Source organism: Psittacula echo, assembly GCF_963264785.1.
Source record: "Psittacula echo genome assembly, chromosome: 3".
NCBI classification, from domain to species: Eukaryota; Metazoa; Chordata; class Aves; order Psittaciformes; family Psittacidae; genus Psittacula; species Psittacula echo.
This window is the reverse complement of record NC_137736.1, coordinates 66,281,189-66,309,001: the sequence shown is the minus strand read 5'-3', so window position 1 is coordinate 66,309,001 and position 27,813 is coordinate 66,281,189. Positions and strand designations below refer to the sequence as shown.

The 27,813-nt window shown below is 41.5% G+C and overlaps 1 protein-coding gene across 1 annotated transcript; it reads right to left on the bottom strand.

Annotated features, from left to right (window-relative positions):
* Nucleotides 1–286: 286 nt before the first annotated feature.
* RAB20 (RAB20, member RAS oncogene family) lies at nt 287–26,036 on the bottom strand (the record flags this gene model as incomplete). The annotated part of the gene is made up of 2 exons (XM_080613919.1): nt 287–1,302; nt 25,865–26,036. The coding sequence occupies 2 exons, from the start codon at nt 26,034–26,036 to the stop codon at nt 782–784; spliced, it is 693 nt and encodes a 230-aa protein (XP_080470045.1). The 3' UTR covers nt 287–781.
* Nucleotides 26,037–27,813: the final 1,777 nt, after the last annotated feature.

Here is a 27,813-nt window from a genome sequence, read left to right as displayed (position 1 = left end):
CACTTCCTTCCCCCGAAAAGCTTTGCTATCCACATTAAAAAGAATTACAAGAGAAAAAGGAAAGAAAAACTTCCTCCTGCATCTTGCAATTAGAGCAGCAAGAGCTGTGACGCTGCCTGTTAATACATGAAAGCCCACTATGAAAGGGGAATTCACACTAATAGTCTCCAAATGAACAGTATGTATCCACAGTGATTTTAATAGTTCAGCTTCTGAATCTTACACTGTCATCTGACATAAAAAGATTGTAATTGATTTATTAGCTACAAACATAAATTATACCTGCATTTTCGTTGGGTTTTTTTTTTGTCAAGAATTAAAAAGTACTGTGTTTTCAATCTTCCAAAGTCAGAATTGCAAGGGGAAAGATGATAATCATGTGAAAGCTGTTGAGAGTATACAAACAGATCATTTACATGCAACATGAAATGGCAAGTCAGTAAAAATCAGACTCCTTCAAAACTGTTCAAGTTATTGTCATTTGTACCAATTGTACTAATACATCATTTGTCTTCAGATCCACTCCCCTAGAAACTGGCAAGTCTTCCTCTATAATTCCACTCACTTTCCCATTTTAATACACAGAGCTTCCCAGAAACCTTTAATGGTCAGAAGATTTGTTTGGCTGGTTGTTTTTTGGGTTGTTTCTTTTTTTCCCACAGACACCATTTTAGTCTATTTACTCTTTGACTTTTCCTTTCTGGTGAACTGCAAGCACTTGTTGCTCCTCAGTTTGCTGGAGAGAACAATCCCTCCCCTTTTCTTACATCATGTAAATGGTTCAGGCACAACAACCAGATTTTGTCCTTTTTGCCGGCTTGTAGTCTGTAATGTCTACGGTTTGCGGTGGTCCCTCAGCTTTCTGCCGTACAATTATTGGGACTACCATGTCAAACACAGTTTCAAAGAGGTAGTCTACCTTGTATCCTGTTTTTGCACTGGTCTCAAAGCACATCTTCTCAGCTGCTGGAACATCCTTCTCATCTAGCATTTTGTATTTCAGTATCTTTTTATAGAGCGCAATCGCGTCCTCTGCACAGACTTGTTTTCGCACCTTCGAGCTGCAGCTGGCAACAGACTTCTCAGGTCTATTTTCATCCGGTGGCAAAGCGCAGTCATCGGTGAGGTCAACTTTATTTCCAACAATAGCAAAAATGCAGTCAGCACTCGCACTGTCCGTCAGCGCCAAGAATCTTTCTTCCAGCTCTGTCAGGCTTTGGAGGCTGTTCACATCATACGTGAGGATCACAGCAGCTGCTCCTCTGCAGTACATAGACCCGAGGCCATGAAACTGCTCCCGTCCTGGCAAAGGTTTAAACACAACAATAAGTCAGTGTGCTGCAAGCTACGTTATTAACTAAGTGAGAGAGTTTAGGGAATTTTAAGCCAATTTCACCCATTTGGATGGAGCAGTGAAGGTAAAAATGTGTTATTTGTAGCATTTTCAGTTTTTTCTTCTGCTTTCCCTTGAGAGTGCAACTGTGCTGCAGAACAGCTTGACTCACTGCTTGACTCACGATTGCAGATCAGGGAATCTGTAAAGACGAGTGAGCAAGCCTGACACAACACTCACAGTTGCAGACAGCAGAAAAAGGTTTGGGGTTTTTTTATTAAACTGCATACTAGTTTATTTATGACACATTAACAACTACCCCACTTGCATCCACAGATGGCTCGTTCCACCTATTTAACAATTTATAAACAAAAAAGAAGTTCTACTGTTTCAAATTCTGCTAGATCTTATTACTCCTATAAATTCAATGGACACTTCCAAGTATATCCAGTTCAGAAATCTGGATCAAAGTCAGTAATTCACTTCTTCCTAGGTTTTGAAGGATTTTGCAAGCCCTATACTACATGCCCACAGTTCTCAGGTACATTTACTTTACAGGAAAATAATTGTCTTTAATGCTGCTGTATATAGCCTGTATGTATTAATACGCACCTATCCCATCACAACTACTCACCCTTTTTAAGGATATTAAACATACACAATATAGAGAACCCTAACTACATTTTAGGAGTAATTTATCTTTTAGGTTGCCCCAACCATCACTCAATAACCAACAGTAAATAACAAACATTTCTTCCTCCTTGTCACTCAGCAAATATCTACCAGCACTTTCAGCTAAGCTTTGATGGTCTCCTTCAACTTTGTTCCTTGGAAGAGAAAACTGACTCTTCTTTAAATTCTGGGAAGCAAACAATGTTCTTCAGTACTTGCAAAAGGACTAACGGAAATGAGGCAGAAGACGAAGTGTTTCCTTTGCTATCAAGAACTGCAACTTTCCCCAAATACCTGCTACATGTAGAAATTACTGTAGCATTTTCACTTTACTCCCCAAAACTTGACTGAGAAAAAGACAGAGCACGCCAGATTTCAACCAGCCACCAGAGTCAACCTTAGGTCACTAAAGAAGGGGAGAAAAAAAGACAACATTACTCTTCTAAACATTTTAGAATCATCATCATTTCTCAACTCTTTTTTTATAGCCTCTTTGCACAGAGCCTCCATCTACAGGAAGTCTGGAAGTGATCTAGATGCATTAATTTTCTGCACAAAGCTACTAACCACAAGTTACAGCATTGTGAAATCCTGATAAATAGCTGTGGAGTAGGAAAGATAAAAGAAATTCATGCTGAAAAATACAGGTCAGCATATATTGGAAAAACACATCTGCACACGTACATGCATGCTGTGGAAGTAACTTGGAGCCTATCTCCAGTCAGGAATAGAACTTCAAACTTTTGAGTCACTGTTGTAAGTCCTTTGACAAACTTTAGGACTCAGTGGTCAGAAAACAGACAAAGTGTTCATCATTATCAGTAAACGAAACTGGACAGCATCAAGCTGGAACAGTGAAGCTATGACTGCCCCATCCCTGGAAGCGTTTAAGGCCAGGCTGGATGGCAGTGGGGGCTGAAACTACATGGTCTTTAAGGTTCCTTCCAACCCAAACCATTCAGTGATTCTATGAACATGAAATTCAAAGCTCACCATACCTTTAACACTGAATGAAATTTTGATAACTGCCAGAGAAATAGATTTGAAAAGGTTCAGAGTACGCTATAAAGAGGTATAAAAAGAAGCTGGTGAGGATGCTCAGAAGTATGCAAAGCTTTTGCATAAGGAAAAATTGTGGAATCTCTCAGGCTGGTGAATGACTGAAAAAAAGGTATGAATGATGTCTATAAATTCAGACCTAATTCTGAGAAATTAACCCAGGAACAACTATTTACCCTTTCTCATAACACAGAAAATGAGGATTTCACATTAAAAAAAAAAAGAAATTAAAATCCTTGTGTAGTTTACTTTCCCACACAGTGAAGACTTGGCAGTAAGCGTTATATGACATTGCAGAGGTCAAAAATTCAATGAATGGAGTACAGAAAAGTGTGAGAACTGCTTCTGTGCAATTTTGTATGATCTCCAGCTTCTCTCCCCCCCCATCAAAAGAAATTCTTTAACTAACGATCTGGTAGGTAGGAAAAACGGGGGGCGGGGGGGAATATTGATATGACCTTGCTTAGGTATAAACAAGTAAAGGCAAGGGAAATCGGGTTATAGGGAAGAGGTCAGTGCTTTTACACTTTCTCCTCCAATCTCATGTTCAGAGTTGTGATTTCAGTTGCACTGCAACTGAGTCTTTAAAAGTCTCCAATTTTTCAGTAGGAGTTTGTGTTGCAACCTACTTTGTTTTCATCCGAACCCTGGCTATACTGCAGTCTGGAAACAACAATGGAACATATATCCTCCTCCATCCTCCCACTTCAGATGCCTAAGCCATAAAATCCAGCGCCCAGAATGATTTGCTACAGCAACCGGGTACTTGAACAATACTTTTACTTGTTTTATGGAATTTGTATGCTAATCTAATCTTGCACAGCATAATATAAACCATTACACTTTTAAACTCTAACTACAAACTGGCTACTTCTACAACTAAGATACTGTTGAAAGTTGGAAAGAAAGAGTAAGAAGAATTTACCTTGCATAAGGGATTAATTATGTCGGAGGAATTATGGATAGCCTCTCCTGCTCACCCACACAGCACAATCTACATGCAGAAAAAATGCATAATGTACTTTTACAGCACAGTTTCCTTGTACACACCACTCCTGGCACTTAAGGACTGGAACAACCCCAGATGTGGAAAAAACCTCAAAACTACACAAAGTATTTAAACTAAAAGCTTATCTGTCCCTAAGGTGTCAGGCAAAATAATATCAGACATTATGGTGAAAAACTTACTGCAAGAGAATAGCCACCCCTTTCTTAAGGGCCAGTTATTTGTCTCCCTGGACCCATCTGGTCCCACTCCAACCACGTACATTTTCCACAATTGCCTAAATTAAATGGTAAACCCTGAACTCAAGAATTAAATGATTTCACCCTCTCAAACAAATAAAGGTAACAAGGAAGAGTGTCAGAACTATCAAATAACTCGCTATCAAAGGAAGTGTAAGAATCAAATCAACCACAAAGGCACAACGTTAGGGAAATTTCTTGAAGTCAAGCAACCCAAAACTAATTTCCAGTTTTCTTTTCATCTTTATATCTTGCCTTGTGTACAGCAGTTCAACTACCCTATGGCATTATCACTACCTGCAGCACCATTAGCTTTTCAGAGGCTCTTCCAGCAAGCCTATGAAGTCCTGTTGGAGACTTCACCCACTCAGGAACAGCACAGTCACCAAGCATTTCCAAAGTCCTATGGTGGTTGTCATGAACCAATCAAAGAATTTGAGGTAAATGGACTTCAGAACCAGATGGTTCATGAGAAACCCAAGGGAGAAAGAAGGGAAAAGTAGACCTTGCAACAGAGACCAGCCTTATAAATACTCAAGGCTAGATTTAAAGTGTGCAAGGACTTGAACTTAAGGCTGAGGCTTTAGCCCAGCCAGCCTCCTACAGCACCCCTGTCTCTCAGCTGGAAGACAGCAGCCCACATGAATGCTCCCTCTGGATGGGATCACAGCCTGACCAAGCATTCTCTTCCCTTCCTTGCCGTGGGATCAACTGAAAGCAGCAGTGCTAACCACTGCCCCAGTCTCCTCCTTGGAGCTTTCCTCCTGCCCACCATCCCTGAAGGTGGTATCTGAAGTAGCCTGTGAAGTTTCTATTGATGTTTAGGAGGGCAAAAGATTTCCTCCAGACAGATTTGAATGTTTCTTACATACCACCTCTTCAAAGGCTTTCACCACAACTTCTTAAGTAGCATAACTTCCCACACGCACACTCTTTTAAAGAAATCCTCTGCTGGAAGAACAAGTTTTAAATGTCTTGGTGCTGAGTACAAACAAGAATGCAAAACAGAATGTTCCTTGAAGTCTTGAGGGAATAAAACACCAAAAATACTAAACAGCTAAAAAGGTCTTCCAGAAAGTAATGAAAAAAGTTGTTACTCTGATATTGCAGTCTGAGAGGGGTTCTAAATTTTGAGTTCCTAAAGCAAATATGTAGTGTGGAAAAGTACGCAAAAGTGAGCAAAAGCAGCACACTACTATTGCATTAAAAATGAACAAGAGAGCAAAATTGTCCAGAAAGTTCCCAGTCCATAAATCAGGTATGTTCCAAGGATTTCCACTGTATTTTAAGCAAGACTGTAATATGGACAGTAGAAAGAAATTAACACAAACAGAAGGTATCAGTTAGGTTTTGCCTTTCAAATTCTCTTTCTCCTTTATAGGAGAGTCTGAACTTGAGTGTACACGAAGAGAGACAGGAACCGTGCCCTAAGGAGATTGCTAAAATAGGAAAGAAAACAGAAAGTGTAACACACATGACACAGCACAGAAGTCAGTATTAGAAAGAAATGAGAGTTGAGGATCCAGCTGCAGTAGATAAAGGTTCAAAGGGTGACTCTGATGCTTTTGAGTTACCTCAGCAGGAACATCCGCGTGACCACAAGAGCAGACAAACAAGCTCCCTTTTAAAAAGGGAACAACATTTCCCTGTGTTTGCAGACAAAGCAGTAAAGTTGTGACCCTTTAAAGGGCACTAGGGGAAACAATTTTGCTAGGAACTGAGATTTCTGTTTGTGCACGTACACCAAGATATATACTGACTATTAAAGAACAAACAATAAAGGTCCATAAAGGCTTCAGAAAAGTTTCCTTGCCCAGAAGTGAGTCAGGCTCTCTAAAGTTTTGACAATGATGAAGTTTGAGTTCTTCATTACCTTGTTCAAGATTGGTATTTGTTTCTTCTAGGTGGCTTTATCACATTTCCCTTGAAGTCAGGAGCTTTATTAAGAAGCAGACTATGCCTGTGGTTACCTGGGGATAAAAATAAAGCTCTCCATCCCAAAGGATTAACATGGATGACATAAGTAGGAATTAGTTGAAACAAATGAGTCAGAAAGCACTGGAGAGCTCAATTTTTATATACCCAGAAGCTATCTGAATACACGATTTCCCGATCTATTAGAAAAATGCCAACATTTGGTTTTCCTCCAAGACAAAATTCCCCGAAGAATGGAAGTCTCTGGGAGGGGAGAAAAAAAAACCACCCACAAAACCAACCCACACCAAACACCCCCCAAAAACCCCAACCACCAAAACAATTAAAAGTTGAGCAACTAGAAAATTCATTTAAGCTCCACCTTCACCTGCTATTATACATTCACAGCGCTACAATATAGAAGATATTTGCGTAATTGAAGTTTCAGACTGCAAGATATCTCTAGCTCTGCTAAAATTCAAGACAACATTTATTTTGTTTATACTTAGATATGAATCAACACTCAAGGTGTGAACTGTGCCCTAATTCAGGAGCTTCTATTTAAGTTATTAAAAATCAGATATATGGATGTCTTGGCCAAAGCCAAGAACATAAACATAATAAAATACTGATCTTTATACCCAAAGAGCTTCACTTTCATGTTTTAAAGTAGAAACAGCTACACATGGAAGAAAATAGCAACCACATGGTTTAAGTGAACAATGAACAAGGGAAAATTCTTTAATACAGCTCTCCAAAGAAAAACCATCAGAAACAGTCAAGAACATGGGCTCAATGTAACATACAACTGGGACAAGCCTAGTCTATTTCTTAACAGAACTTACTCTCGATTCGTAAGGCAAGTATCTCTATCTCATAATAAAAGAAGATTAAAAAGGTGAAAGATACCATCTCTTCCTTTAAATCTATGTATTTTTAACTTAATGAATAAATACTTTGAGTTCTGAACGAATATGAAATTCCCAAGACTCTGCAAACATTGCCACTCCACAAACATGAATCATTTTAGGCTTGCAAAGCTGCTTCTGCAAAACAGCAGCTCCGTGTGAGCAAGAAAGCCACATGAACAGGAGTAATCATTCACTTCTCACTTAGGCAAGAAAAGAAATCATGATAAAACTGAGCCCTGTCCCTCAGTCAGCTTTAATTATCGTATTAGAAATACCACACCTCCACTAACAAATGCTTCCCTTGGACAAAAAAATCAGTTACCAGAATGCCTAGAACTTATCCATTGCATAATCATTATCTATTAATTACTTAAATTCCCTCAGTTCTGGTCTTAGAAAGTGGGGGTTATTCAAAACCACTTTAACAATTAACACTCCAATTTAAAACATGAACACACATAGAAGGACCACCATGTTGCACACATACACACACTCCTTATAATAGAGGTTATTCACAAGCTTATGTCCAAAGTTACTTAGATCCAAGCCTGACAGCATTTAGGTATTTATACTACTGCTTTTATACAGATAAAGGAAATATACTGCATGAGCTCTTCTCCTCCTCCTCTTCTAGAGGCTGGCAAATAGATACAGGACATTTGTTTCAAGTGCTACAAATATCTCCTGATAAAAAAAGATCACAATATTCAAAATGGAGGCAAGTCCCAGATTCAAAGGAACCAATAATATATTTAACAGTCTGCCACAGATGAGAAAGCTTTGCAAGCCACAAACACTGAAGCAGAAGGTGCTTTCTAATATGTTTAATGCCATGACACTTGAATAAAAGGCAGGTCTCAAGAGTTCAGTATGCTGTTATACAGGAGGAATGTAAGATTATTTTCCCGATCTGAAAGTGGCATTACATTATCTCACTGTAATATAGTCCCTGCTGAATTCACATGCAGAAATCCTATACAATCTACTGTCAGATTATAGAATAGAATTCAACCAAATATTAAAACTTCTATTTAATAGATCTGATTTTGTCTGAACAGCCTGATACGTTACTTGAGAAAATCCAACTACTTATCTAACTAGAGGCAGATAAAGGTCTTGATGAAACAGGAAATGTTTTGCCACTATAATCCCAAATTTATGAGTTATGGTAGCAGTACAGCTTTTATCCTGGGAGATTAAGCTCTACCCTTCAGTGCAAATACAAATATTAAAGAGAATTGATTTGGGTTTTGTTTGGGTTTTGTTGTGTTGTGTTGTTTTGTTTCTAGAAGTCTCCTAAACTACCATCAGTGATCCAGAAGTGGCTGGGATAACATGGTACAAATATTTTGGGATGTGTTTTTTTAGGGAACCTAAATTCTAACAGGAATCAAAAGTGAGAAAAAACACACAGTGATGAATAACTGAAGGGCTGTTTGAAATTATTAATTCTTAAACAAAATTGTAAAAAAAAAAAAAAAGCATAAGTTTTTAATCTGTTTTTATCTTGAGAGGATAACCACTTGTCCTCTGCAAACTTACGCAGGAATATTTAACGGATATTAATGTATTCTCCATGGAATAAAAGGAAAGGCTGCAATAGTATTCAGGAAAAACTGGATGACATGTTTAACATTACCAAGCACCAAGGCGTGTTCCTGGGGATCCTGTCTCCAATGTAATATTCAAGGGGAAAAAAAAAAAAAAAAAAAGAAACTCATCCTTTATTTCCATTCCTTTACATAACAAAGCCAACAACCTTTCAGGCATCTAAATTAACTATTAACATTCTGCCAAGAGAAGAGGACTGCTCCCTGGAAGGCTAGTCCACACCAGCAACTACCAGCATGCATTAAGAAAAACTCATTCTTACTTCTCTTGGTTGAGTTGAGGGTGCTAAAACCACAAATCATTTATTTCTACCCCCTACTACATTCCACAAAAAAAAAAAAAACCCAACAGACGTGGAAACAGATATGGAAAGCAGGACAAAGATGGAAAAGTTTTTAAAGAGCATAAAGACGAACTAGAGAGAAAAGAAACACCACCACACCCCGTATCCTGTATGAGGCTTTGCTCTTTTTGCTTGCTGTAATACAAAGGCAGCATATGAATTCAATTTTTTTCAGTTGTAATCACCACCAGTATGGCTGGGAAAGGAACCAGTTCAGAATGTTTACAAACAAGAAGAATCACTAGAAGGCCTATGAAATAAGAAAAATGGGGTATTTACTTACTGGAAATGGAAAATCCACTACACTGTATGCCTAAGAATAGTAAAGCATTCAATGAAAAAAAAAAACTATAGCCAAATTTCTTTTAGCCTACTTCTTTCCCCTCCCCTCTAAATATAATAACTAAACTGAAAATAACTGATATGCCATAAATAAGGTTTGTGGGACATGTTTCAGCAGGGCCCAGAAAATATGAAGTATGTAAAAGATTTTGCCCTAAAATTCAGAAGGTAGGTGAGGTGGCTAGAAGGACGAAGAGGATTAATAATTTTGCTAATAGTAATGCTCTCAAAATTCCTTTACAGATTCAAGCTTATTCCTGGTTTACAGCCTTCGCAAAAGGAAAGTCATCTTAACAGCCAGCTAAAATAAATGACAGCAGCAAATATTATTAATTTGCTTCTCCTTTTATGGTTTTCATCAGTAAAAAGCACTCATAATTCTATTTTGACTGTGTTCCCTTTTTTCTTCTTTGCTATGCACACCCGGAATTATTATAGTACAACCTGTTCAAGACCTGGCTGTCTGGGAGAACAACCCCCTTCACACCCCTATCCCTCCTGAGAACAGCTTTTCCTTGTCAAACTTGAACAATACCAATAGGTCAAGCAGTTTCAACTCTTTAATTCCTGCTAAAACAACAATTCAATTAACATTCCGAAAGTGATACTTTGGCACAATTCACATAAAACTATTCTTCCAAAGAAGCTCACTTAAATGGGCCCTTTATTGTTAGGACAAATAGCAAACTGAGAGGTTATGCAAGAATGATGTCAGCGTGATGTGCTGCACATCACATGCTGAACTCTAAGATGTGGTTAATGATCTACAGGATCATCTGAGCTTTATCTGAAGAAGACGGCTTGTTGGGATACGTGCTTGCTGTGATAACACTCTTCTTCAGCAAAAGGGCACACAGGAAACCCTGTCTAATACAAATGGCAAAACAGAAAATAGAGGGTATTTTTGCTACAGGGTTAGTTTTATTTCATATCCTTCAAGAGGCTTATTTTCCAAGGCATGTGCTGATAGAAGCTCCACAATAAATGTCTAGTCACAAAATTTTTCTGATGTGCTGAAGAAATGACTCAAAGGACACACAGCCTTTACTCACAGTATACCTTTAAAGACTCTATGACTGAAACATGGGTAAAAAAATAACAGTGTGATAGTATATGGAGAAATGTGCTTTTAAGTAAAAGCTTAATTTTCTAAAGGCAGCTAAACTAAAGGCTGATGTCTAACAGCTTACGGTGGTGCTGATCCATCTGGTATGTCCCTGCAGAACATGCTGAGTCACAAAGGTATCAAAAAGAGCTGATTACCCACAGCTGAACTATAATAAACGTCCCTCAGTCATCTTGTCAAATCCTGTGTTATTCACTTATGAGCCAGTTTAAATTTTCCCAGAAACTTTTAAATCCAGCCCTGAACAGTAGTTTGTCCATTTTCATTCCATAACTGGCAGTGAAGACTTCCATTACTGGTTCTCAAAAACAGACCCTTCAGACACACTCAAGGGAAGTGAGAGAACAACTTAACATAGGAAAGAAGAGAGAAAACAGAAAAAAAAAGTTAAAATCACAGAGCAAGGCCAGAGATCAGACTAGAATGAAAATTACACTTGATCTCCTATGTAATTAAAACGACAGAATTTCACTCAGCCTTCATCTTGTGACTGAGAAATTTATATTCTATAAAGCAGCCAAAGAAAGAAAAGTTAATATCCCACAAATTAGCTTGCTATAGGTCAGCTTTCAGACTCGGAATTTTGGTAGACTTTCAGCTCCATGACGTATTTTCTTAAAAAAACCCAAACGAAACCAACATCACCGCTAAAAAACGCACCACATTCCCCAAAACCCAGAAAAACTCAACACTCCTCCCTAAAAGGTGTTCCTGTATAACCTAACCACCTTCTTGTTAGGCCAGAGAAACCAACATTTTTTCATATTCAGGCTCTTCGCCCCTAGCAGATTCCTCTAAACCATTAACCATACCTGCAGCCCTTTTCTCCAGTCTTTCCATACTATTCTATAACCAGGACCGCCTCACCAAAGCTAGGAGGTTACTGAAATTCTTCACTACTTTCACCTCTCCTTACACTTGGCATACTCTTCAGAACAGCTCATGGGCTCTGGGATACCACAAGGTACCAAGGGCTCAGTTTGTCATCTACTACCAACTCAATGGACCTTGCAAAACACATATTGTTGCCCAAAATGAATTTAGCTTAACCTTTCTTACCAGAAGAAAAAAAAAAGGGGGGGGGAGGGAGGGGAGAAAAATAAAACCCCACCTCTTTGTAGCTAAAGATCCCACTGACACCTCTACAACCCTAACAAACTTTCTCATTTAGCTAGATAAGACTTTTTTCAAACTACCCATTTTATTTAGGTCTCTTGATGTACTGTGTTTATTTTTAAGAGAAGGAAATAACCCCAGAAGCATCAAGCAGTTCATGTATTTTCAGCTGTCTGGAAGGGCAGAACCTTGTAGAAGATCAACAGAATTGAGCATAGCCCCACCAGACCAGCAAGCGTATCTTGAGTGCATCTGAAGCACAAACTAAAAAAACAAGAGCAATTTCCCTCTGAAACCTCACAGCTGCGTAGGAAGACGCGTTATCTCAACACCAAAGTCTGGCAAAAGAAATGAGGGCATGCCAGATTTACGGGACATTATCATCCTGCCTACAAGCCAATGCTCCACCAGAACGTGAGCTGAAATCCAGCATCAGCACTATCTCTACGGAGAAGAAAACGTTGCAGGCTGCTTGTGAGTTAAATTTATGACAGAAAACCCAAGCCCCTTTGGATTTACTGTGGAGAGTTCTGCAGGAAGCAATAGCACAGAGCACTTAACTGCAGCAGCAGAGCTTGACGGTCAAGTATCACCCAGCAGGGGGTAACAAAGAGGCCGGTTATGGGACAGGGCTGTAGAACAGCCTCGTCCACATGAGACGCTTGGTTCTGGGTTGTGCAAAAATCCTTTCAGCTGTAACACTCACTGGAACACCAATCCACCTCCTCAAAGAAAAGTCCCTCCTACAGAAAAGCAATCCATATTCCACAGGATGAGTACTAACAGCAGATGGTTTTTCTTTCCAGTACCTGAAAACTGATACTTTTTCCTTAAATTTACAATTCCTTTCCACAGGCGAACAGGCACTGCAGATGAGCCCACTTCTCCACACAACTGCCAAACAGAGGCTCTTACCAGGTACTTACCTTCAGAGTCACTCAGAAAAGAGATCTTTCAAGCCCACACCCCCTCCCAAAGTTTGCTCTTCAAACTGAGAAGCAGGTCCTTAGCTAAGGCAGGAGCGCACAGCCAGGTGTATTTTAACATAGTTCAACTGGCACTGTGGGGCCAGGAGGTCACTCCACACACACTGGATGTTTTATCTTGCTCAATAAGGAACTGGCAAGTTAACCTGGTGTGCTGGTTTTGGCTGGGATAAAGTTCATTTTCTTTATAGCTGCTAATATGAGGCTATGTTTTACATTTGTGCTGGAAACCGTGTTGGTAACAGAGAGATATTTTAGTTACTGCTGAGCAGTGCTTGCACAGAATCAAGACCTTTTCTGCCTCTCACTGCACCAGTGAGCAGCCTGAAGGTGCACAAGAGGCTGGGAGGGGACACAACCAGGACAGCTGACCCCAATGGACCAGAGGGATATTCCAGATCCATATGATTTCAGGCTCAGCAGATATATATATAGGGAGATGATATATAAATATAGATGATATATAGATATAGATGTGGAAAGAAGGAGGAATGTTTGGGGTGGTGGTGTCTGTCTTCCCAAGTCACTGTTATGGGTGAGCCCTGCTGTCCTGGAGAAGATGGCTGAAGCCCTGCCTGCCAATGGGAAGTGGTGAATGAATTCCTTGTTTCACTTTGCTTGTGTGCACGGCTTTTGCTTTACCTGTTAAACTGTCTTCATCTCAACCCATGAGTTTTCTCACTTTCACGATTCTCTCCCCCATCCCACTGCAGGAGGGTGAGTGAGCAGCTTGTTGAGCTTAGTTGAGATTGCCCTCCTAAACACATCTCAATAAGCACTCCAAAATGCTACTGCTCATCTGGCATTCCTGCCAGGTCCCAGTGAAGAGTTTGCAAGTCAGCATCTGCCTGCTCCCTCACAGACAAGAAATGCTTCCTGTTCTACTTAAGTTTTTCAACTTCCTCATTAGATACTTTGGTTTCGCCTTAGATATCTCTTTACAGGGGTTTGGTTTTGAGTTGGGTTTTGTTTGTTTGTTTTAATCAAAAATTCCCGATGGGATTTTTTGCAGAACAGTAACTAGATACATACCAAGTCAACTAATACAACACACCAACCATTTTTTGAGGGAGGAAATACCATGAACTTAATAAACATCTTCATTAAGGACTGTGACATTTCAGAGAAGAAAAATAGTTCATTGTTACTGATTGCAGATACTCTGCATTAAGCTTATAACCAACCATAAATAAAATTAAATGCTCTGATGTATTAGAATCATTCTTTTTCCATATTACCACTTTAACCCCAAACGTATCATATGTATTTTGGCCTCCTGACTGTCTTCAAATCCCTTCTTCCCAAGTATAAGAAACCAAACCACCAACATGCAGCTGTAAACTTTTTTGTGCACACCCCAGGAGAGTTGTATCATAACGCAGTAAGTTTGCTTTCTCTTTCAGAGACCCATAGGAGAGGTTCACTTACAAGAATGTTAGCTATGGCAGTACCTATTTTCCATCAGCCCCACTTCAATGACACTTCTTTCCATCTTTTGTCAATACTTGCAAAGCACGAGCAGTGGCAACGAGCTAACAGAGCACAGTGTTCCCTCCCCTCACGCAGTACTCCAGGTCACCAGCCACAGAGTTTTAAGACACTGAAAAAAGCTCAGCCTGCAGATATCTTCAGGGATGTCCAGCGTGCTTTTAACGCAGCACCAGGGCATCAGAAGCAACAGCTTTTTTAGCCTTTGGTAATCAGCCTGGAAGACTTCAAGGACAATCCATTCATATATGCCAGGGACTGCACCTTCCCACCCTTCCCTGTAGCCAGAGACCATCCTCTTTTCCCACAGCAGCAGCACAGCTTTGTTCAGTACAGGCACTGGAACCCTACAATATATACAGAGGGACCCAAGTATATTGGCCATGATCCCTCTCAGAGATAAAATTAACTATTATTAATGTGGAAAGGGCTCACAACGCTAGAACAGGAAATAAGGGGAACAATCTGAATGTGACACATAGAGCTATCTGCTGCGGGAGGAAAACCCCATGTCCTAAAGACAATCTTACAGGAGCGTCTGTTCCTCATAAAAATAAGACGTAACCATACTGGCTGGGGGTGGAGGAGCTGACCAGTTTGAAACATTTTCAGTTTCAAAAATCAGAGATTTCCTTTTAAAATAAGCAAGAGCCAGTATCAGGACGGGGGGGTGATGGTGCCACTCTCATTATACCAGCGGGTTTGGTTTAAAATACCGACATTTCCCTTGCAACAATGCACAAAATTTGACGAGCCTTTTTATGAAGCTTGGAAGGTGTTGCCTCAACTACATAGTTAAAAAATGAAAAAGCCCTATAAACCGCTACAGATTCTGGTCATTTCTCTCTCTTCCAAAAGAACCAAAAGCTTGTTGTTTGGTGTGTTGTTTTTTGTTTTTTTTTTTTGAGAGCAAGTGACAGCCGGAAAGTGAAAACAAGTAAATAATAGATTAAGAAACCCTCTAAAATACAACAGAACACCTTATTTTTAACTCAAACAGTTAAGAAGAGAGCAACAACAGATTTGTATGTCCAGATCACAGACCCCATTACGAAGAACAGACACACTGAACTTCTGAGGATTTTCACAACATAAGGCATTTAACTGCATGAAACTTCAATCCCATTGCTGAAGTAACCTGCATAACCAGAAAGGGAAGTCAGTTAATCCAAACCCCTTGGGGAAAGGGAAGCAGGAGCTTCTGAATCTGAAGGTCATTGTAACCAGGGCACAACACCATACAGGTATGTTTTTATACTTTTGTCATTGAGTGGATTAGGAACATGAGCTTAAGCAGAAATCAAAGTTGGTTGACTCCGTGTAGAGAAACACAGAAGTGCTTGTTTCTCATTATTATTCAGCCAATGAACAGCATTTAAGCATTTCTTTTGTTTTATTGTTTTAAAGGCTATTTTAGTCTGTCTAACTTTTGCTTCGCAGTCTTCATGTGAAGCACATGTTCATTTCTCTTGCCATGCCTCCAAAACTGTTTGTTTGGGGATTCTAGTTAATATATTTTTACAGGAAGAACATTTTCCTGAAGGTCTAAATAAGCCATCCTTCATTTTACAGATAATGATATAACTAATAGAAAAATAAAATCTCAAGGATTTAAATATCTATGGTTGAATATTATACATGACTAAAAATTCCTAAGTAGTCATCAGCTGCAGAATGTAAAACAAAAATATCCTGCTATTTCAGCAGTACTGAAGACTTACTTTTAAACTAGGTATATAAGAGCAGTTGAATGGCTGGACATCATCTTTTCTCTGTATTTTGTAGGATTTTGCTGAAGCACAAAAACAGTGGCTAGGAATATTAAATCACGTAACAGATTAAAGAAAAAATGCCAGTGGATCAACAGGAGAGGCTGAGGGAACAGGCAGAAGCATCTACACCAGATGCTTAATCATTATTGGACAAAATTATTCCAATCTTCAACTCATCAACTCATTGACCTGTAGAGCAGGAGGGAAATAAAAAAAAAAAAAAGAAGAAGAAAAGGTACATTCTCTGTAGTTGAGGACATGATGAGGTATTTTCATAACAGAAAAAGCAAAACAAAACAAAAAAAATAACCCTATTTGTGAAAGCATGGAACAAAAACAACCTCAAAGCATAGAAACATTAATTCAAACGTTAGCTTGTTTGAGAACAAAGATTTTTCAAATGTCTCTTCTCCTGGAATCCTCTACATGAAGTTTCCACCATGCTACAAGCTAGACTGAAAGGTCCTTGCTCCAGTGGAATTGGTAAAAAGGCAAAAGCTCAAATACATATTTCCTTCTTTTTGTTTCATAGATTCATAGAATCACAGAATCAGGTTGGAAAAGACCTTTAAGATCTTCAAGTCCAACCATTACCCTAGCACTGCCAAGTCCACCACTAAACAGTGTCACTGAGGGCCTCATCTACACAGTTTTTGAACACTTCCACATAAGGTAACTCTAGCACTTCCCTGGGCAGTCTACCCCAATGCCTCATCACCCTCTCCGTGAAGAAATTGTTCCTAACATGCAGTCTAAACCTCCCTAGCACAGCTCGAGGCCATTACCTCTTGTCCTACCACTTGTTACTTGAGAGAAGAGGCCAACTCCTACCTCACTACATCCTCCTTTCAGGTAGTTGCAGAGAGTGATAAGGTTGCCCTTGAGCCTTCTCTTCTCCATACTAAATGACCCCAATTCCCTCAGCTGCTCCCTGCAAGACTTGTCTCCAGACCCTTTAATGCCCTCTTCCGGACCCAAAACACCACAAACATTAATAAATTCAAGCTTACACAGGTCTTCAGGCTATCAGCAGAGCTCTTTCATAACTCGCTCCCCGGCGGCCCATACAAAGCCAACCTCAATTCTAGTCTGCTTCCTAAGCAATGGAAAGATACACTAGAAGATTCACAAACTCATCTGATGATCTATCTCCCTTTAAAAATTATGTTAAGAAGTTCTCATCTAAATTTGGGGTTTTTCCATAACCAGGTAGCATAATCGGATTAGAAAATCTTGTACGCTTATTGAGTTGGTTGTCCTAAAGGATGTTATCCTGCATCTCCTGTGGTGAAGGATGGCAAACTACTTAGGTTAAGAATTCATTCAAGTTAAGAGAAAAAAAACCCCTCATTTCCTTTGACCACCCTCTGCTCTCAGCAGTACCACTTGCATAAGTTTAATCATCAAGTTAAAAATCTCATTTCCTAGGCTTATCTTCAGGTCCTACAAAAGTTGCAGTTAATATGGCAGGCGCAGGAAAAGGAATTTATCACAAGCTTAATGCCTTTCAGTGAAATCCAAGATGTTCTACCCAATGTTCACCTGGAAGAAAGCAAATCATTCAGACTTGGGAGAGAAAAAGATTCTTTCTGCTCCATAATTTTTAATGACTCCAGATACACCCGCCACAGACTCAGTGTGGAGACCCAAACAAAGGTTACTTGTTTGGATATTTTGCAATAGTACAATGTGACTCAGATGAGGAATTACTAAGTGTATCTTCAGTTCAGACAGTGAAACACTGCCACAGGAGAAATTGCTTCGAAGCTCATATGGCTAATGGCTTCAATACAAGATAGTAACTGTAGCAATGAAAACAACTTGATCTAAGATGTGAATGTGTCAAGGTGCATGTGTATCAGCAGCAGCTCAGCCAAGGCACTGTGAAGCTGGCTATGAGTCTCCCTGGCTTTGACATTTGTGCACTATAGCATGTATGTACATGTGAAATGAAACAAGAAAAGTACTCACCATACATGAGCGCTCAAAGAAGCAAATATAAAACCACACAGCTAAGAGTTAGTTACCCGCCCTGTGCTTTTAAGCACCCACTGTGACTCTTCCTTCCAAGGAAAGAGTAAAAGTTGATTGCACAGTCAATAGAAAAAAGCATCTGAACCCAGACGGCCTGGGTTCAGCCACCTAAGCATACAATACTAATTTAAAGTAGCTATTTGTTTTCCATTAGGGAATGTGCCTGGTACCCAGAAGTAGACAGAATTATGTCAACATGAGTTACTTTGTGCACACTCACCTCCACCTTACAGCTAATGAAGCTTCTTGCTGTTCTGCACAGCACTATTCACTCAGATAGAGACAGAGCTACAGGGGAGAAAAATCATCACATCCTGTCTACGTGTTTTCCCCATACACTGTTGAAAGAGTGATCATTTCTTAGACAGCCCAGGCTTACATTTCACAAATACTAAAGTCAAACTGAAGAGTGCAACAGGGCATTAATAACTTGTTTTCTTGCACAGAACACCTATTTATGCCTTTGTACATACTCAACTGGGAGACCAGTTTTACTGAAGTGAATAATCTAGCTCTTGGACACCCTTCTGAAATCTACAGTTTCTCCTACTGCTCCTGATCCACCAGCAAGATTAATTTCCATATGTCTGCAATTTTTGTCAGCAGCTTTGCCATTGCGTGTACATTGCTTGACTAACCATTTTTCCTGTTCATGCCTCCCTCCCTCATATATTTTTAGTATTGCCACAAAGCAGGCAGTCAACACTTAAACTAACCTTTCAGCTGCCCAGTCAATTTTGAAAGAGATACCTCCAGTAAGCAGGAAAGAAAGGATACAATGCCAAAGGCACAAACTCTTCATTATGAAGATTCTCAGTATCGCTCCAACCTAGGATCTGGGGCTTTAAAACATGGCTTTAGGATAGATGTACTCAATCAATTCAAGGGCCTGTAAAAACTCATTTGTGTCAGTCAAAGCCGAGAAGCAAAACTTGCACAGAAAAACAAGCACACAGGCCATACACGAGAGACTAGGCAAGCAGATATTGCTGTTCTCCCTTCCACCATCCACTCAGATGCACTTGAAAATGGTCAATATTAACCCCCCCGTCCCCCTTTTACAACACAACTCTAAAACTCAGGCCTCCCTCCATGCTAAAAATTAGAAAGCAAAGATGACATCTTTTGTTATAGAAGCTAAGGTGCTACTGAGGACTCCAAAGCTGCTAATGTTTATCAAGCTGCAATGCCCTGGCACAACTCTGGAGAGCCTTAGCCAAGCATAGACCGCAGGTCACTGATAATATTCAGAGAGTGTCTCACCAAATGGTCAAGCAGTTTCACACTTAGGTTAGAACAGCTCATTCACTTTGCACACTATTATTAAATACCACATGCAAAGTGGGGATTTAACCTGGAGGCTGGAATACGTAAGTTACTCCAGAGGTGTAATACATGACATTTATCTAGGGCTGCAGCAAGTATAATAAAGTGGCTCACCCTCCCCATTAGTCTGCCTTCCCAAGAGTTTGTACTAAAACTACATATTGGAAACAAAATTCCTCCTTCAATAAAATAAGTTAGCCATGGCTGAATAAACAAAGTGTGTTACTTTTTCCATTTCTTTTTGATGCATATTTTTGACAATTTCTTCCGACAAGGTATTTCCATACTTTTGCTTCATTTACATACAAAAGGCACTTTCAGCAGCAGTGAATTTACTACCTTTGACTCTGCCTCTGTATCACTGTATTTTTAAGATGTGCGACAGAGAAAATCAAACTTCCTCCACACAATCCATTATCTGTCCATATTTTTAATCACTTCTTAAGTTACTCTGCTCCTTTCAGGTAACATTCATTGTAGAAAAAAAAGCAATCCAGTGCACTGTTTCACACAACAAAACCATGCTTCCAGGGATGCTTTAAAGCTAAACCTTTACTCCCGCCTCTGAAGCTGCTTCATAGGCTTTAGGTATAGAGCTTGCTGACAGCGAACTCTCTTCAGGGCTTTTCCCCAGGTACACAAGAGATTTTTCCTGGCAGCTAGCTATATTGTCCCTTTGAACCTCCACTCTTACGATTTCCTTTTCAATGTGTGGGGACTATAATTGTACACAGTAATCCCAGGGAAGTTTCACTACTTGTGTATGGTGCATTGGTCCTCAGCTGTTGTTGGTTTACATGCAACAACTATGAACAACTAATACAGAGCCCAACATCATATTCTGCAGGATGATCTTCCCAAAGGCAAACTGCAAGAACTCAAAGCCTTTCGGTGACAACTTGCCCCCAACCCATGACTCATCAGCAACAAACTTAAGGCATATTATTTCCTGTAATTTCCACCTCATATCTTGATAAGTTCCTGCCTCTTGGGCACAAGTACACACTCAGCAGCCTTCCTCATAGATGATCCCCTTTTCGAGGTGACAGCCTCTAAACCCTTCCAACAAGCAACTTCCTCAACTAAAGATACCTCATCACACATCCCAACTGCTGCTCTGTCCCTATTTCATCAGGTTCGGAGGCACATGCCTCAGAGTCCTCTTTGGCTTTGACTAACCCACCTCACCATCTCATCTGTACTTTCTTTTCTCCTGTTGTAACCTTCTACTTCCAGAATTCAAAACCAGCAGAATATCAGAGTAGCTTGTGAGGAAAATACACCATTTAATCCTACTCTTTCTTTGTTTTGTTTCAATACAATGAAGGATCATACTTAGAATCATAGAATAGTTAGGGTTGGAAAGGACCTTGAGATCATCTAGTTCCAACCCCCCTGCCATGGGCACGGACACCCCACACTAAACCATGCCACCCAAGGCCTCATCCAAGACTTCCTCCCTACCTACAGCAAATTTGTATATTGTTCACCACTCAGGGGAGCATTGGCCTCCAGGGCAGCTGACAGACCAGGCCACCTGGGCTGACCTCATTCTCCAGAAATCCAAAAAACCTCAAAGCCTAGCTGAGCGAGGAAGGAACCTAACACTTCTTACCAGCCAAACACTCAGACCTAGCCTGAGAAAGCTCAGCACAGGCAGTTGCCAACACAACACTGACAATCAAAGATCAGAAACTGTGAGCAATTCACACGCGCTCACCAGCACCGATCCATCAGACATCAGCAAACTAGTCACAAGAGATGTAAGCATTTGTTACACAGATACGCTGCGGCTGACCCAAGTCACAGAAAAGCCTTTCATATAGCCTTTTCTAGGCTATATTTATCTCCTTTATCCCTTCTAGCTCCACAAGTGAAAAAGTCCCCCAAAAAATATCTCCAGGTGCAAAATGAAGGGGTGGAGGATGGAAAAATAGGGACCGATAGCTGAATATTCACAGAAGAAAATAGTCAAGTCAGTTCTTGCATGCAGGCAGCTAGCTCAAGATGAGAAGGAAGGAAAAGAAGGGAAGTTTGTTTTCCCTGCTAACCTTTATATTTCCCCATTATAATGTTGCATGACTATCTGTTGGCAAGTTCAAAACCCAGCCTCTTTCTTAAAATGCAATTGCAGGATCATGAAGTGAACTTTATTAAACACTTGTCATTAACTTACCGGCTGCCTCCTCTAATACTAAGCCAGCAACACAGGGGACCATTAATAATTAAGAAAACTTGCTGCTGGAGGCACCTCTTATCTGCCAGATAAACAACTGTCAACTTGAAGAGACTGAATCTAACAAACAAACAAGTTTTTCCCTTTGAAATACCAAGGCATCAGAAAATATGCCTGAACACCTAAGACTCCCACAACATTGTTAGCCGCAGCCACCACACATTAGTATTCCAGGTTTAATGATGGAGCAGGACTGAGACCCTCAGAACTTCAGGATGTGTTTGCGCTGCCCGAGATAAAAGGCTGTGTGCTAGCTCAGAGCCACATGCCATCAACACCCAGTAGGAAGTCTTGGTTTACTCCACAGTTGCTGTCAGCACTGCCTAGAAGTTATATATACACACATACATATACATATATACAGCTTTAACATCCCAGCCTCCAATACTCCCATGTGAGAAAATTCTTCTAGCCGACACTGTTGCTTACCTTCCTTGGTTCAGAAAAATACTGCTCCAAACATACTATTATAAGGGTCTCAAAGCATAGCTCAGATGCCTATAGGTCTCTATCTAGCAGATTTTAAAACAGGCTAAAAGTTTACGGTTCCTGTCTTCTTCTATAGTTTATAGACTTATTTTTTTATTATTATTCATTTGAATTAACTGACCAAACAGGAAAGAAGCAAATATAATTTGTAGCATCAGAATAAGTAATCCTCTGCACCAAGAATACAGCAGTAGACCAACTATCCAAGCCTCTGGCAATGGAGAAACAGTCAAAAGCAGATGCCTAGGAAAAAAAACAAAGAGCATAAATACATGGCAAGCATATGATACTTGCCCCAAGTGTTCTTCCATCTGTGGCTTGTTTCCTTGACTTGAATGCAATTTCAAAATTATTTCTCTCATAATCAGACTGGAAAACTGGAAATGCTGAATTATTTGCTGTGTGCATTTATAGAAAAAACAATAAAGTCTGACAACTTCTGCACACCCATTTTACAAGATTTATAGCTAAGAACATGAAAAATTTACACTAGAGTAGGCATCCGATTTTCCCAAGATAAGGAGGGGAGTGAACACAGAGCCAAGAGAAGAGTCCTCCCTAGGCTAACTGATTTGCACTTCAAACCTAACTTGGTAAAACAGGTCCGGTGTGCTCTTCTGTGATTTATTGAGTGATAACACAGAACCATGCGTTTTAAGCACTCTGGTAAGCAAAATTAATTCTTCCTGGAAAAAATGTGACATTTTTTCTGAATAACAGAGTGAGAAGTAATGCAAGATCAACAGAGCGATGGGTAAAAATGACACATTCTTTAAATAATTCAGAAGATGGGCAAGTAAACTGAGGTAGCACTAAAATCTATGCATACTTAACTTTTGGTCCATCACTATTACTGCAGATACACTGATCAATCACTGAAGTCTAATCTTGTAAAACCAAAACTCTATTACAGGAATAGTAATGTAGTTTACATTAGTGTACTGAAGTTTACACTGTTTCAGCCAACTTCCTAACCCAGACCAGAATAACAAATAACCATCAGACAAATAACTGAATGGGAAATAAAATACATGGGACTCCTAAGGAGATAACAGTCCCCAAAATAATGCTGATAACCATGAACTAAGAAAATTTTAAAAGAACATGCATTCCAGTTACGCTTGCATGTTTGTGTATTTTACCAGAGTACTGAACTAGTGCAGCAGTCATGACCAGGTATCCCCTCATTTTCTAGGCCAAATCTTCTGTATTTCTGCTTTGTACTTTGTGTGAAGTACTACTGAAGTATTAAGACAGAGATCTTGTGTTGGCACTCAGCATCTAGGTACGTAAGATGGGTGCAAACACTGAACCATACTTTTGTCATATTAGAGAATTTCTTACCTCCTGGATAATCTTTTCTTTCTGGATTCCTCTATAAGTTTAGGCACGCACATAGAAAACAATGGATCTGTATTTGATCACCTTGTAACTGCTTCACAAGCATTCAGTAGTCAGCAATGTCAGGTTAATAAACAGACAGAAGAGCTAAATTTTAAACTCCTTCTTACTACAAAAAAAACCCCAAGCTTACTTGGTAGCCACCTGGCAGAGATAAGACAGTGACACCACAGAGAGATAAGAGCCACAAACCAAGGACTGCAGGCACGTTGTGGCCAGCAAAAGTGTGAGGTCTGCACAAATTAAATAAAAAATACAATAAATAATGCAGGCTTTTGAATGCCCTTGTTGACTCAACATTAGAGTTGCAGTGTCTACAGGGTTCCTCCACCAGAACAGGAGAAAGCAGGTATGTCTCTTTCACAGAAGGTTGAGGAAGATGTGTTACGCCACCCTCAGTGCAACACAACAACGCTTTTCAACTGGCTTCAGCGATCCTGCCACAGAAGTCCTGCCGAGGCTTAGCAAGCAGCAGGAGCTTCTGCTGCAGTACTGAAGAAGCAGCAGAATCACAGGGCCCTGCTCCAGAGTGCAAGGAGGAACTTTGACTGCTGAGAAGGCTATGAGCCCTGAACCCTTGTGTTGCCCTGAGACAGGTATCACTTGGGTGTTTCAGGTGTTTCCTCAACTAACACTGAATATAATACTACAATAAGAATAAATGACTGAAAGAAAGGCTCTAAAATCAGAAGAGGCCTTGGAGAGACTTATTTTATCACATATGATAAAAACAAAAAAAAAAAAACAAAAAAAAAAAAAAGCAGAAGGGCGTTAAGTGAAATTACCAAAGAACAAACTCACCAAGATAATTCTGTTGAAATAAAGCCCACTGCTAATCACTCACATGGGACTGGCTTACTAGAAGCAAGCAGCAGCTGCCCACAGGAGACTCCCCACAGTAGGACATGACAATTCTAAAACTGAAGTCAATTTTTCTCAAAAATACCGCAAAGCGCGCAGAAAGTGTATCTAAACCAGGGCTGCTGGTAAAGAGCTTTCATCATGGTAACAGATTAAGAAATGCAAGAAGCCAAAGTTCTTAAGCATCTCCTCCCCCTCCGAAAAAACCAGCTTCTGCATAACTTTCAGGCAGTTTCTTTCCCCCCTTCCTCCTTCTCAATTCCTGACACAGGAAAAGCCCTTTTGGACTAGATTGTGACATGAAGTGACACAGCAAATGAAGTTCCCTCCCAAATGTCACTAAGAGGAAACTGGAATATTGCATGACGCTGTAGCTCCCCAAGTTTCACAAGAATATATGACCCACATTCTGCAGGTTGCCACTAAAAAATTTCAACAAAATTCAGCTAAACAGGAAGATATTTCTCCCACAAGCAACTTAACAGGCAGGAACATTCAGAGACCTCATTTTTCAGTGTAGCTTGGCCCTCTACACGATACTTCCTGACTTAATAACCAAGAGCAAGATATTCACATGACTGAGACCACAAACCTTCTCCAGTTCATGCTCTTCCAAGCCCCCTCCACTCCAGGGCTCCAAACCACAACCCGCGCTCCCTCCCGCATCCCGGAGATGCTGCCTGCCACAACACAGCGGGCCAGACAACCCCTTGCTGCTCTCCCAGACAGAGCCTTCTTGCAGCCCACGTTCGCTATGCATTAAATCCTTATGTGCCGAGCTCTTCTTGCTGCGGTCAAAGAGCAAGCCACGTCTGAAGGGTTGGCAAGCTGTGCTCATTTGTCAGTCTGAGCCCGGCACCAGCAGATCGTGGTTGGACATTTAAAAGCATACAGCGAGAAGCGACGAGCAGAAGTTGTAACCTCGCTAACTCCTGTCTGAATTTGCAGTCAGTGCCATCTACCCAGGCTAAAGAAAGCCAATAGGCATCCCGACCTTCTCTGTACATTCACGTTTTGCAAAGCAGATCCAAAAATACTACGGATTAGCAGCTGTAAGACCCCTTTTGGCTCGTCAGAAATGTGTTTCTTTTCAGAGTCTGTCCTACTGCCAAACCATTCGTTTTAGCCGACTTATTTTACAGCAGTCCCGAAACACCGCACCGAGCTCCGAACACCCAAGGGACATTTCCCGGTACCCGGCCTCCGCCGGTGCGGAGCGTGGTTCGCTCCTCCATCTCCTCCGCCCCGGTTCTCGGAGAGGCGAACCACCGTACCGAGAGAGGTCACCCAACCTTGTCCCCTCAACGGCTCCTTTCAAAATCAGGGAAAAGGAAACCGCACGCAGAATGACCGAAACACGGACGGTGTCGCCGGGCAGCCCCCGCCTGGGACGACGGCGGGGCAAGAGCCGCTCTCCCGCATCCACAGAAGAAGGGCAGCCCGCAAGCGCCCCGCAAGTTTCTAGGGGGCCCTTTCCGCCAGGAAACACCCGCGGGTGCTCGGAGAGCCCGCGGGGCCGGAGCCCGGGGGGAGGAGGGGCCCTCCGGGCCGCCCCGTACCGAGCCCGCGAGAGTGGCCGCGCCGCGCGGGAGGTCTCACCGGCCGTGTCCCAGATGGAGATGTTGTAGGGCCCCCATTGCTTGAGGTAGAAGGCGCCTCCGACAGTGCTGACCGTCTCCTGGAAGCGTTTCTCCATGTAGCGGTGCAGCAGGGAGGTCTTACCCACGTTCATGTCCCCCAGCAGCACCACCTTCCCGTCCGGCTTCTTCATCTCGGCTCGGCTCGGCTCGCCGACTCCCACCCCCTTCCCTGGGCGCCCGCCGGCCCGCTCCGCTCCGCCTGGCGCGGTGGAGCCCCGGAAGCGGCGGGCCGAGAGCCGCCCTCCGCCAGCAGCGCAAACTTCGGGGGCTCCGCTGGAGCCGCCGCGATCCGGCCCCAGCTCCGGCTCCTCCTACCCTTGCCCTCCGCCGGCGCCAGGGGGAGGGGACGCGGCCGGAGCCCCGCTAACCCCCGCCCCGGGCAGGGCCGCCTCTTCAGCCCTGCCCCGGAGCAGCCGGCTGGTGTGTGGCCGTGTACCGCCCGCCCCGTTCCCCCCCGCGGCAGCCCGGCTGCTCCTCGGGCCGGAATTCGGCCACGCCGGGCCTTCGGAGGCTGCTGCTGCGCCCCGGGGGTGCCAGAGCTCTCCCGGACGGAGTAAGAAAGTCACCCGGCTCTCCTGGTCCCCAGGCAGAAAGCCCACTTCTCCCGACTCCTCCGCAGTTAGCAGGCGGAGAAGCAAAAAGTTGCTCCGGAGTCACGATCTCCCGCGGAGCTGTGACAGCCAGTCAAACCCTGGTGAGAAAGAGGCCGGATTGTGTGCGAAAACCAGGGATTATTTTCCAAGTGACAGGTCTACCCACCTTCACAGGCAGTTGCTCAGCTGCTGTAATTCAGCTTAATTCCAGTTCAGGTGACAGAACTGAAACGATTTTAAATACCTAGAGATCTAACCTATCGTTTTTGCATCAATCCTCTTTGCACCAGGCATATCTGGGAAAACATTTTAACAGGACATAAATAGGACATTTAATAGGACATGTTATGAATTTTGGGCAAAGAAAGGCATCACGTGTAGACCCTGGGAAACATGGAAAGGGATAATGTGTAGACTGGAGGGGAAACAACTCTTACAGGATTTTGAAGAGAGCTGACCAGTTGTTTCCTCTCCCTCCCCACATGAAAGCCTTCAGATTGCAGCACTCTTCATAAATGAACAGCACTTTTCATAATAAATGAACACACATCCTCACTCTCGCATGCCTCATGTTGAAACTGTTAGGATTCCTTTTAGCCAGTCTAGGCTTCACATTTATGAGATGCTTTGATTTTTGCCTCCCTGTTCAAAAGGAATAGCTGTGTAGCAGTATTTTCTTTTTCAAGCCATGACCAGTTAATTTTGCTTATTCTGCTTTTACTTCCCAGATTTGTGGTTTTGCAGCTGTACCTGGTGATACATCATTTCAGCTCAGAATCAGATACCCACCAAACATTGCCCAAAAGATGCCCAAAGAGAAAGTACGTTAAATTATTTGGAGGAAAAAAAATTCTTGCAAGAGTCTCTAAAATAACAATATGTGGGACGAGATTCAAGGCCGTGTGAAATACTCTGTGAGGGAGGGCGTTTTACTTTCATTATTGTATGTCTCTATTTTGCTGTGGTGTGTGCAGGCGCCTCAGATTTCCATTTCCTAGCCGGATTCCCATCTGAATCCCAGACCTGGGAAAAAGAAACTCATTCAATCAAAGTGCTTCTCAGAAGTAATGCAAAGCAAGTAGATTTCTTCTGGGTGCATGGTATGAAAACATGAAGAGACATTCTCTTTGCATGGATACTGTGCAACATAATTCCCATGTGCAATGTAAGTTACACCCTTTTGAAGTGGCAGGCACGATTTCATAGAATCATAGAATTTCAGAAAGAGAAAAGAGTAATCTTGTATCAAAGAGTTTTGATCATGAAGATCTAGACCAGTAAAGGGATACTCCATGCATGTACTCTCACCTTATGC